Genomic DNA, 12,366 nt, shown 5'->3' on the forward strand with positions numbered 1-12,366 from the left:
GAGTAACCTGATGCACCAGATGGTTTGTTACACTGAACAGTTACACAGAAATGTGAGAATCCAGCTGCCGTGCATGGTAACAGACTGAGAGCAGAGGAGAGGACAAATGCTCAGTTTGTCCCAATCACCATTGATCTTGGACATGGGGGGTTCAACTTATTAACACCAGCATTTGTTACTCAGACCCCCTGACTGTCCTTCTTTCATACAAAGCACTATCTAATAACCATTGGGTGTCATGGTTGTACAATGAAGGTGATAAATTATACGGATAATGGTGTAATCAAAAGACACTGTGGCGCACTGCTGAGAGAGGAGGGAGGGGTGCTAGAGAGGTATAAAGAGACAGTGAAGAAGTGAGTTGAACCAGAGTGAACAACAGAGGAGAAGGAGAGAGATGTATGAGAGAAATATAAAGAAAGAGGGAAAGAGTAAAGAACATTCCTATACAAAAATCTGAACCTGAAGCCAGGAGCTCAGTGCACTCAACAACAAGGTAAGACGGAAACAGATTATTAAACAAGTTGTCCATATCAATCTGCTAACCATGTGCACAACCTAAATGCAACTTATTATGTATATGATTAAAAATGTAATCAGAAAAAAGTCTTCTGATTTAGTGTTTTACATTGGAAATAATTTACAACAACTGAAAAGTACATTTCTATTTCAGAGCCTGTAATTTGAATCATGTTCAATACATCAGTCTTTACTTCAGATTAGTGTTGGTAACTATATCTGCTAAAAGCTTGTAAAAGCTTTGTAATTGTAATAACTGCACTCACATCTATTGCATGTAACCCACAACATACTTATTTATTCAATATCCTTCCTGTTCTTTCAATTTAAATACAAAGGGGACAAATTAGTCTGTCAAGTACAATTTCACCAGTGATTTTAAAAAGAAAATCTTTGTCAACTCCAAACCTTGTGCGTGGGGTGTTTGGATTTTGTAGCCAGTGTTTCGTCAGTGGATGCAGAAATAGTTATGGCTAACACAGATGTGTAATCTGAGTGGGGGGGTTTCTGTCCAGCCATGTTTTTTACCCAAATAGACAAAGATGGTGGAATCTATCCATAAAGAAAAAATGTTGTTCCAGATGTGAACTATTGTTTTATTCACTCCCTAAACTCAATTTACGTACATAGTTTTTTACATAACTGTTTAATTGACTCATATCTACAGGTATGTGTTGTGTTACTTAAAGAACTAGAATGGCAGTCCGTTTTGTATCTTCATTTTCCCACCAGTGAGGTTGTGCTGCTAGACTCGACCTTCTTTGGAGTTCCTGGTGTGAAACTCACATTAGGAGAGGTGAAAGTTCAAGGGTCAGACATAGCGGCAGCGTGTGAGAATGTTGGTGAGGCGTCTTCTTTTTCTCATCCTGGGAATCACCACAGCCTCTGTTGTTTCTGCTCAAGGTGGGTCAATCACCAATATCCAGTCTTGTTATTGGCACATAGGTATTGAAAATCACAACACCCTTCCTACAAAGGTACACACATTTTAAATAACAGATGGGCACATTTGCAAATGTATACACATCAAAGCACGGACACAGTTGTGCATTACAATACAATGTTGGAAACTAATAAGAGAGGCAGGCTGATAAAACACTACAATCAAAGGAAAATTAAATGTTAATGTAAGATTTAGTTTTTCCTAAAAACACTGGTTTGCCACTAAACATATGTTCCTATTTGTATATTCAAACTGTTTGTGGGCAGTCATGTTTTCTGAATCAGTGTTGCCCCCCACTGAATTTTTCCGTCATCCTGACCAAGTTTTCTCAATCAGTATCAAGACTGGCAGTTATGTTCAAAACTGTCTGTGTTAAGACAGCTGAAGTACAGTGTGCTGATGTTACAGATACACACAACTGCAGTCAACTGCAATGAATAATATGTTCCTCCTAAAACGTCTCTCTGAAAAGTAAATAAAATAAATAAATAAATATTTCATTACTTAACCAGAACCAGTTTTCGCAATCAGAACTTTCAGGTACAGAAATATTATACTCAAGATGAACACAATTTTAGATATTTAATGGTTTGATTTTATGTTTGAGTTAAATATAACTTACTTACTTTAGAGCATTGAGAGCCAAAGTGCACTGTCAGATATTAATGTAGAGCAAGGTGCAAAGAAATGTGTCCCAAGTTTGGCTTTGTCTTTTGCAGGATCATGGAGAAGAGACAACAAAGAGTCATCCCCTGCTGTGTACCACTCTGATGGTGACTTTTAACCAAATATGTAGTCATAACTATAATAAGGCCTTGTTTTTGGTGGTTTGAGTCATATTCCTAACAGGTTTCTATACTCTGTCCAGACAACCATGAGTGGACCACATGGTTCAATGTTGATCACCCCGGAGGTCGTGGAGACTATGAGCAGCTGGAGGCCATTCGCTTCTACTACCGTGCTCGAGTGTGTGAGAATCCCCGGGCAATCGAAGCCAGAACCACTGAATGGGTCCCAGCTCGTGAAACTGGGGAAACGGTCCATGCAGACCCCACTGTGGGCTTCTGGTGCCTCAATGAGGAGCAGGGTCCTGAACGCAACTGCTCCAACTACGCAGTCCGTTTCCTCTGTCCCAAAGGTTCAATCTAGTAACACCTTTAACATTCATTCAGTCTTAATAAAATCAAGATCATTTACGAGTCTTGTAGCTCATAGGCCTGACTTATAACTTTTCTGGTGATATACTTGCAAAAAAGAGGACCTCTTTGCTGATAAATTTCAGGTGTTTTTTTGACTGTCCTTTGCGCTCTCTTTTTCAACAGATAACAGTGTAAACATTCAGGGTAACTGGGGTCCATGGTCAGACTGGAGCCCATGCCCTGCACTCTGTGGTCAGGTGGGGGCCCAACTGCGCTCTAGACACTGCCAATCTCGCTCTATGCCTTGCAGTGGGCCTCAAGTGGACGGGAAAGCATGCAATGGACCGGAGTGCCCGAAAACAGGTGAGCTAGCCCTGGTTTAGTCAGACATACCCTTCTCCTGCAATTCTCTTTTTACTCGTCAGATGTGGGAGACCCAGTTTTCACAAAATGGCTATCTTTGTATTATTCTACTCTTTAGACTGCTCCCTGCATTGTGTAATGGGGAAGGTGAATGCTGAGTGTGACATATGCATGTGTGAAGAACACATCCTGCTGGGTTCTGTTCGTGGTGCTGGGGGTCTCACTGCTGAAGGGGCTATCATTCTTCGCTCTGGCAAACTCCTCACCCTTACCGACCACAACGGCCATTTCCGCATCCCTGGTATCTGCCCTGATGGCAACACCACCCTGACAGTCAGCCTGCAGGGTCACGCCACCCATAGTGTTGTTGTGCCCCACAGTGCTGAACGTACCTCTGTCCTCAGTGTCCAGCTGAAAAGAACAGGTACGGTGGATGCCTGTGGATTTACACCAAAATATTTGATTGCAGTTCACCAAAAGTTCATTTTGAGCTGCATGTTACTGACAAGTTTGATAAGTATGTAAGGAAGCTAATGGTTATTTTATCCCCAATTGTGATTTGTCAGAGAAGCTTTATGTGTTGAGCAACCCAGAGAGCAAGGCCAGGAGGGAAGGACAAACTGCTGCTTTCTGCTGCAAAGTGGCAGGAACACCACAACCAGACAAGTACCAATGGTGGGATTTGTAATAGTGAAATTAGTGCACAAATGTTATTGAGTCACATGGATGCATTTAATGTCTGAATAATAAGGTATATTAAATTACTTTGCTCCTTTTCCCTTCTGTGTGAACCAAAAGGTTTCATAACAACAGTCTCCTGGAAAAGCAGTCTGAGAGCATCTTGGTCCTAAAAAATCTGCGTACTGAGCAGACTGGGGAGTACTACTGCAAAGCAACTGGTCCCTCTGGGGCTATTAAGACCAAACCAGCTACACTGAAAGTCTTAGGTATGTTCTCAATAAATTGATATTAAATATACAGGAATATAAATAAAACGGACTTTGTGAGCATTGAGTAGAGTAATATCAATAAAGTTCATACTGTATGTACCTTCAGAAAGTTGGCAGTATGATCAAACTAAATCAACATTTTGATGTCAACATCTCTTACACAGGTAGAGATGAACATTCGTGTAATCCCAAGCCTGAATCCCATCTCATCCGTCTTCCACATGACTGCTACCAAAACAGCACAGACTCCTTCTACTACGATGTGGGCAAGTGCCCCTCAAGGTCATGTGCTGGACAGCTGGACAATGGCATCAGGTGCAAAGACAAAATGGCTTACTGCTGTGGTGTCAAAAAGATGGAGGAGAGGCGGCTTACATGCCAGAGCTACCAACTGCCCACCATGGTGGTGACTGAGTGTGGCTGCCAGAAATGTGTGGACACCAAGGCCATTGTGCACGGTAGAGCCATTGCTGCAGACAATGGTGAGCCAATGAGATTTGGCCATGTCTTCATGAACGGAGTCCGAATCAGCCGCACAGGCTACAAAGGTACATTCTCCATCCAGGTTCCTCCAGATACAGAGAGACTAGTCCTGACTTTTGTGGACAACTTGCAGAAATTTGTCAACACCACAAAGGTACTTCCATTTAATACCAAAGGAGGGGCTGTTTACCATGAGATCAAACTTCTAAGAAAGAAAGCCCCTGTGACCATCAGCTCTACAGAAATCAACACTCTGGAGCTTGGGGAAGTAGAGGGTCAGGAGGCAATGGTTCAAATCCAGATTCCTCCCTATGCCTTTTATACAGAAAAAGGAGAAGTCTTCACTGGTAACGTAAATGCTAGCGTAACGTTCCTTGACCCCAGAGACATATCAACAGCTGCTGCAGCTCAAAGTGATCTCAACTTTGTAGGAGATGAAGGGGATACCTTGCCACTGAGAACCTACGGGATGTTCTCAGTTGACTTTAGGGGTGAGGAAAACAATGAGCCCCTAAACGCCGGTGAAGTGAAGGTGTTCCTGGATTCTGCCCAGGTGAAGATGTCTGAGCACCTCAACACCATGAAGCTGTGGTCACTGAACCCTGATACTGGCCTGTGGGAGGAGGAAGGAAGTCTACAGGTGGAGAAGAAAAGAAGAGGTAAAAGGGAGGAGAGAACCTTTCTGATTGGTAACATGGAGATCAGAGAGAGACGTCTTTTTAACCTGGACGTCCCAGAGAACCGCAGGTGTTATGTGAAAGTGAGGGCCTTTCGCAGTGAACGCTTCATGCCCAGTGAGCAGGTGGAGGGAGTTGTGGTGAGTCTTATAAACATGGAGCCCACAGCTGGCTACTCCAGTAACCCACGTGCCTGGGGTCGGTTCGATAGTGTCATCACTGGCCCCAATGGTGCCTGTCTTCCTGCCTTCTGCGATGAACAAAAAGCTGATGCTTACTCTGCCTATGTCATGGCTAACCTTGGAGGAGAGGAGCTGGAGGCTGTCTCTTCTGCTCCCAAACTCAATCCCAGTCTCATTGGAGTGCCCCAGCCATACTTGGGAAAGCTTAACTACAGGCGGACTGACCATGAGGACCCAAGAGTGAAGAAGACTGCATTCAGCATCAATGTGGCAAAACCAAGTCCCAACACAGCTGAGGAAAGCAACGGACCAGTGTATGCATTTGAGAAGTTGAAAGAATGTGAGGAGGCCCCGTTCAGTGCGGCACACTTTCGCTTCTCAAGAGTAGAAGGAGACCGCTACGATTACAACACAGTGTCTTTTAATGAAGATGACCCAATGAGCTGGACAGAGGACTACCTGAGCTGGTGGCCCAAGCCCATGGAATACCGGGCCTGCTACATCAAAGTCAAAATCAACAGCCCACATGAGATCAATGTGCGCTCCCGCAACATGGGTGGCACCCACCCAAAGACAGTAGGACAGCTGTATGGCCTCCGGGATACTCGCAGCATCCGTGACATGGACCAGGCAACAATTTCAGCTGTGTGCCTGGAGTTTAAGTGCAGTGGGATGTTGTATGATCAGGAACGTGTAGATCGGACCTTGTTGAAGGTGATTCCACAAGGAAGCTGTAAGAGAGATCAGGTCAATACAATGCTTCAGGAGTATCTGGTCAACCATCTGCCCCTAGCTGTAAACAATGACACCAATGAGTTCACCATGCTAGCACCTCTTGACCCCCTGGGCCACAACTACGGAATTTATACGGTGACGGACCAGGATCCCCGCGCAGCCAAAGAGATTGCACTTGGACGTTGCTTTGATGGCACTTCTGATGGTACATCTCGTGTCATGAAAAGCAACGAGGGCGTTGCGCTGACATTCACCTGTGGAGATCGTGAGGTGACACGCCAGAGTGCCTTCCAGGCCCTGCAGAGTTCTCAAGGTCAGACCGTAACGAGCGTGGTGAGAGAAGGAAAGCAGAACCGACGCCGGCAGAGGGCCAATGCGCCCCGCAGCAGCCAGAGACGTAGCACCAGAAATCCTTCAGGAATACGCGCAAAAGCCACAATCTAAACAGTGAAGGCAGTACGTGGATACAAAAATCAACACCTGCAATGGAGATTGGAGTGGATAGGGTTAACCTTGTTTTGATAAACATTTTCTTCCAAATTAAGTGAATGTTGTTTCTTTCAAATTAAATGAATATGTAACTAAATAAAGCTAGGCTTATTTCTAATAGGATAAATATTTGCATTGTTCTGTTTTACCTTAAATGTTTAACTGTACTGTGGTAAATATTTACTTGAAACTGTAAATAGAGTATTTATTACACATGCCTTACATTTGTAATCAGGGTGTTATTGCATTTAAGTTTCTTTTATTGATGTTGTAAACAAGAACAGAAACACAACGTATCATTTTGACCAGTGATTTATTAAATTAGATGCTTATAAAACACTGCAGATGCCGTATCTTCCACATTTTGTGTATCCAACTGTCCATGTAACATTGAAACTGGTCAATTGCTCGAAAAGAAAAGGAGAAATAAGCCCCTTTCAACTAACTGTAGCCCATATGAAGACATGGTGGGGTAAGGCCCATAAGCCCCCGCTCCTCATCACACTTGATACAAGCCTGCAGAAGCAATGATTAGGAGACCAGTTATAGCAAGTTAACCCACCTGTCTGATCCATACATTTTCTGCATTAGTAGAAATCAAATTAGTAAATTTCTTTTGTCATGCACAAAAAATACCTATAATACCCATAAGTACTCTTTGCTCCATATTTTCAAGGATATTCCAGAGATGTCTCAAGAGAATGGCTGTGAGGTTGTACATGTATTATTCTTGACTATCCCTTATATCTTACAGTGAATGTCATGTGCTCTCTGTAAAAATACAACTACTTCTTACAGGTTGCGTTAGTCTCAAAATCACCAAGAATGCAACTTTTCCAGAGATAAAGATGAATAATTTAAAGAATTGTTCTGAATTTGGCAACCAAAGTTATAGATACTATATACTTTCCTGTAAGATAACTATCGACAGGTAAGCAAGAACTATAATATACATGACAATCTGGTTAAAGAATTTGCATAGAACCTTGTGTTTCTATGTCACTTTACTTATAACTGCAATACTGTGTCTGCCATTTTGACAGGAGCAACACTTAAAAAAATAAGCCCTGCAAAACTCAGACAACAGCAGTTAGAATGTATTCTTCTTTGAAGCTGGGTCACCCAACAGATAATGTGTGTGAGTCGAGGCTGAATGATACAGAGAAAAGGCAATTCCATATGTATGAACATAAAGAGTTGGTGAGACTGGATGCTCCCTGGTAAAGTCCTTCTGGTCATTGAAGCAAAATGAAGGGGGCAACACATAGTTCTGATTTTCCAGGATGGCACTGGACAGCATGAGAAGGTACAGCTGCATTTCTGAGGGTTTGGAGAGGAAAAGGGCAGTGGTGATGGAGCCAGTGTCACATGAAATCCTCATAGTCTTGGGCATAGCCACCATCAAACTCTGCATAGTCAAGGTCATCTCTCAGCTGTGCTTTGAATCCACCTCCAGGTACGACCCCTTTCTTCTTCTTCTTCCCTTTGTTTTGCTGTACAGGTAAATAAGTCACTTTAAAAAAAATGTACTTTATATACACATTTACAGCAAAAACGCTTTCTTAATTTGATCAGAGAATTCTTTGGTTCAACTGTGCTACAAACTAAAGAAATTCTTGATTTATTCAGCCGGTAAATTGGCGTGTTACATACTGTCCTCGTATTACCAAATATATGAATGTTAAATTCAATGTAGAAACCACATGAATGTTTAAAAACAAACTACCAGACTGGGCAAAGCACACTTGATTTCTACTATGAGCACACATCCGATGACTGTGCTAGGTGAACAGCACCCCCTTCTGAATATAAACTACAAATTAGAATTTATCTATGAGTAAATACAAGCATGCAGTCACTCACTTTTTCTTGTTTCTGTTTTTCACTAAGTAGGACTGTCAGGGAATTACTGACTTTCTTCAGGTCCTCTACTTCCACTGTAAGAGGCAGAAAGAAAAATAGTAATTGGTTAGGCCTGCTTTGATTGAAATGTAAGGTATTAATACAGGGAATAAGCATAGTAACCAAGATTGTTCAGTAAAAAAATAACTGTAAAATATGCTGGGCTTACATGAAATACAGAGTTCCCGAAACAATGAATCCAAGAAACTTGAATAATGCACAGATTTTTCAAAGTGGGATATCTTTTCTTTCAGCAATTTTTCAAACTCTGTGAAATCTTCTTTAGAAGATGGATTCATGGCGTCAATCCCAGTGACAATGTTTGAAGTGCTGCTGACACCTGAAAGAAAAAAAAAGAAACAACTGACAGTATGAGGTCTCTTTGAAAAGGGCATACAGAGTCACAGATACAAAGCCATATTTATAGATGGACTTATATTGGACCTCCAGTGTTAATAGTTTATACTGAGCATCACCAAATGGCGGACGGGACAGAGTGGCGGTTCTATCCGGACCTGTGACCAATTCTGATAAATTAATGGGGATAAATAATTTTAGTGTTGTTTTTTTTCCAGTGACCGCGGCTAATACAGTTAATACGGCAATAGCTTCTCTCAATTTAGCCAGTCAAATCGATTGTTTACAAAAGATTCGTGAGAATATGTCTCGTTTTCTTTAACTTAAAAACGTGGGCCTTAAGTTCATTGTGCTAGGACTAATTAACTGTATCTGTAAAAAGTAACTGGACATCTGGTTTATACCAAGGCTCAAGGCTGTAAGCTGGGCTGAATTGTGAGGGTGCTGAGATGATAGCAGCAACAACAAACTGCAGTACAGAAATGCCAAACTATGTTTGTGGTCATTTAGAAACAGTGTCACAGACACATACACCTGTTTCCCAGCAGTCACTTTAACTTGTCACACCAGGAATCAAGTGCTCCAGTGAGTATGAAGGTGAACAGCATGCACAATATCAGTACCCTAAAAATCAAAGCAGCTAAATGGAATTCAGCCATCATTAATTTGATTATTTACACTTGTGCTTTTCCTAATGTGACAAGCAAAATGTCTTCTGTGAAGAAGGCCTGTTATATAGCTGTCCACCAGAGAGCACTGGCAAGTTGATTTTTCAATTGTAAAATGCATCTTGGCCACAATTCTTTAAAAAAAAAAAAAAAAAAGGTTTATGTTATGTTTAAAAAAAATTACTAAATCAGCTGATATATAATGATCAGATTTTTTAAAACTCCCAAATATCAATTTCAAAAATCGAGTATGTCTGTTATTTTTTGGAGGTCCTGAACACGCAACCTACATACATGACAGGTAAACAGGAGCATATGAGCAGATTCTAATGTGAAAAGTAAAAAGCAACCGAGGAAGCAATCAAGCAAAGATGGAATTAAAGCCCAAATCAAACATTGAATATGAATATAAACTACATACTCTCTTAAAGGGTATGCAGTAGTTTTGTTTATACAAAAAGGGATGTAGTGTGTATTATGGAAGACTACTAGGTTTCTGCTATAAAAACAGGATCAAGGAGTTTTCACATTTGAATTTTTTTCTTTTTATCTGGAGTGTTATGTCTTACCAAACGCATCTTTTGCTAGCTCCAAGTCTGCGTCTTCTTGTAATTTCTTCACTCTCATCTTCTCTGCAAGTTGTTCTTCAGGACTGAGCTCTTCTTTCTGTAATAACAGAGGTCACAAAGTCAAAATTAAAACATTAAAAATGACAGTTTAAGAAATATATAGAACTGTTAAAGTCATATTGGGTATAAAAACAAAACAAAAACTCACCTCCTTCTCCAACTCATTTTTCAGCTCCTGTTGTTTTTTCTTTAACCGGTTTTCTTTCTCTTTGATCTTCTCACTCAACTTTTTTTTCTCAGAAACCTTTGTCTCTAAAAATGTACGTAATGGAATAATAAAACGTGAATTTGCAGTAAAAGCAGGCAATTTTGCCACTAACATACCAAACAATGCATTATGTTCTTGTGAAACAGGCGGAAATGAAATACATTCCAGTACCCGTTTTTTTCATCTCTGCCTTTTTCTCGCCGTCTTCATCCTCATCATCCCAGTTGTCCTGTGAATAAAAAAGGTGGGATAGTTGCTATTTTATTATGCAGGTTACACAGGCAAACCGTTTAAAAACACTAATTGAGACAAATGTCAATTAATATTACAAAAATTGGAACAGTGGGAAAGTTTATTATATATCTGAATGAGGAAATAAACGTTTGTACTGCACTCCTACAATGTCCTATCTTTTAGCTTTATTCAATAACTAAAAGGTCTTTCTCACACAGTTCTCTTATCTGAGAAATACAATACCTCAAAACCGTAAATGGAATAACTAACAACTTTGCACAGATATACACACACATTACTCAAAGAGCTTTGACACGCTAGCTGTTGTATTTGGGCATTTTGTAAATAAAACAATACAGTCGATTTTGGATTACAAATATATGCATTTTGGACAGTAATTAATCATGTTGGTCCCTGGGTGGACACAAACATTTTACCCTGCTTGCTGAATAAGCCCAGAGTTTGTACTATGGAGGACATGAAATCATCAGTTTCTTTAGTTTGCACCATATGTGACAGAAAACTGGACAATTGAAGAGGCCTCTACCAGCACTTTCGCTGGGTCAATTATCCGAGGTTTCTGGACATCAACCATGTCAACATTCAGCTAATAACCACCTGTATTGCAGTATAAACGGTGCCCCAGTTTCTTACTATACGCCTGTTGTGAAGCCGGAACGTTCTAGACCTCCTCCTTGGCTTGAGTTGAGTCATCAACCCAGATGGTTTCATCTGATTGTGGCTAAAGTTGGTTGGCAAGCTAACTCCGCCTCATGTTGAACATTAACGTTAACTCAAGCTAAGGGAATCCAGGACAGGACACAAATGCTAATCACCTATAATCGTTTAATGCAACAGACTTTGGGCAGTGGTGAGATAACCGTGTACATTAACCACACAAATACTCCAAACCACTTAAATTAAAGACGCTATCGTCGAGGTTACCCAACACTCCGGCTCATTTTCAGACGCAAGCTGATATGGGAGCTAACGTTAGCTTAGTGGCCCGGTTACCTTCAAGCTAACTTACGTTGCCCACGGCAATCCAATAATTGTTTTACTAACGGTAATTGTCAGATTCCAAATAAAAACAAACATTAGTATCCATAAATCAAGTTTAATCCACAACTGTTAAGACAGCTAAATCGAAATTGCTAGCTAACGTTACTGCCTGGTGGAGCCACATGAGTTAGCTGTCAGCTAGCAAAAAGCTAATCCGGACTCGGAGGGTTGACAGGCAGCCTGAAGCATGGCACCACAGCGGGGACGATACTTCAACTCTGCATTAGCTTGACAACAACCGGTCCAGGTAACAGCTCACTAAACATTTACCCCGACACACGGTGGCTAACTTTGATCCCAGCTCATATGGTTTACTTTACCTTAACCTCTTCTTCTTCGTCTTCCCCTTCCCATTTGTCCATCGCTGCCGCCTTTTTAATCGGCTCCTCCAGATCGAAGGTTTCAGCGTCTGTAAAAACGACAACATCAAATTCGTTAGACCAATCCACATCTAACGAGTGAGTTTGACAATAACGGAGTGTTTTGCTTGCAAAACAAAGACTGTGACAAGCGGATGATGTAGCTACAGATAGCTATCCTTCCCAACTTAGTTTCTCACCCCAGTCCGCCATGTTGGCTGTGTTGGTTGTGTTTGACGGGCTCACAGTGAAGCCAGTGCTGCAACCCGTTGGCCACGTTCGGCAACAGCTCCCACCTTCTGGACGTCGTCACGCTTATTATCTTATGACCTGACTTCCCTGAGCTACTACTATGGCAACATTACACTGAAATGGTATTTTTTATTTAATTTAATAGTAAACATAGGAGGGTGATATGGTGTGGGTTATTGGGTAATGTGCATACATTATTTTAACAGATTGTCCAC

General features: G+C 41.3%; 2 protein-coding genes across 2 annotated transcripts; one reads left to right on the top strand and one right to left on the bottom strand.

Moving 5' to 3' along the window:
- The first annotated feature begins 367 nt into the window (after nucleotides 1-367).
- On the top strand, nucleotides 368-7,099 carry LOC116067757 (cartilage intermediate layer protein, nucleotide pyrophosphohydrolase). Its single transcript, XM_031324324.2, has 9 exons — nucleotides 368-496; nucleotides 1,252-1,422; nucleotides 2,182-2,235; nucleotides 2,331-2,600; nucleotides 2,785-2,964; nucleotides 3,083-3,388; nucleotides 3,531-3,639; nucleotides 3,763-3,911; nucleotides 4,079-7,099. The coding sequence occupies exons 2-9, from the start codon at nucleotides 1,356-1,358 to the stop codon at nucleotides 6,433-6,435; spliced, it is 3,492 nt and encodes a 1,163-aa protein (XP_031180184.1). The 5' UTR covers nucleotides 368-496; nucleotides 1,252-1,355; the 3' UTR covers nucleotides 6,436-7,099.
- eif3jb (eukaryotic translation initiation factor 3, subunit Jb) lies at nucleotides 6,780-12,321 on the bottom strand. Its single transcript, XM_035999521.1, has 8 exons — nucleotides 12,100-12,321; nucleotides 11,861-11,949; nucleotides 10,416-10,473; nucleotides 10,185-10,288; nucleotides 9,977-10,073; nucleotides 8,552-8,722; nucleotides 8,344-8,417; nucleotides 6,780-7,973 (listed from the first exon to the last, which is right to left on the bottom strand). The coding sequence occupies exons 1-8, from the start codon at nucleotides 12,110-12,112 to the stop codon at nucleotides 7,845-7,847; spliced, it is 735 nt and encodes a 244-aa protein (XP_035855414.1). The 5' UTR covers nucleotides 12,113-12,321; the 3' UTR covers nucleotides 6,780-7,844.
- Between the last annotated feature and the right edge of the window lie 45 nt (nucleotides 12,322-12,366).

The sequence above is a fragment of the Sander lucioperca genome, chromosome 3 (genome assembly GCF_008315115.2).
Source record: "Sander lucioperca isolate FBNREF2018 chromosome 3, SLUC_FBN_1.2, whole genome shotgun sequence".
NCBI classification, from domain to species: Eukaryota; Metazoa; Chordata; class Actinopteri; order Perciformes; family Percidae; genus Sander; species Sander lucioperca.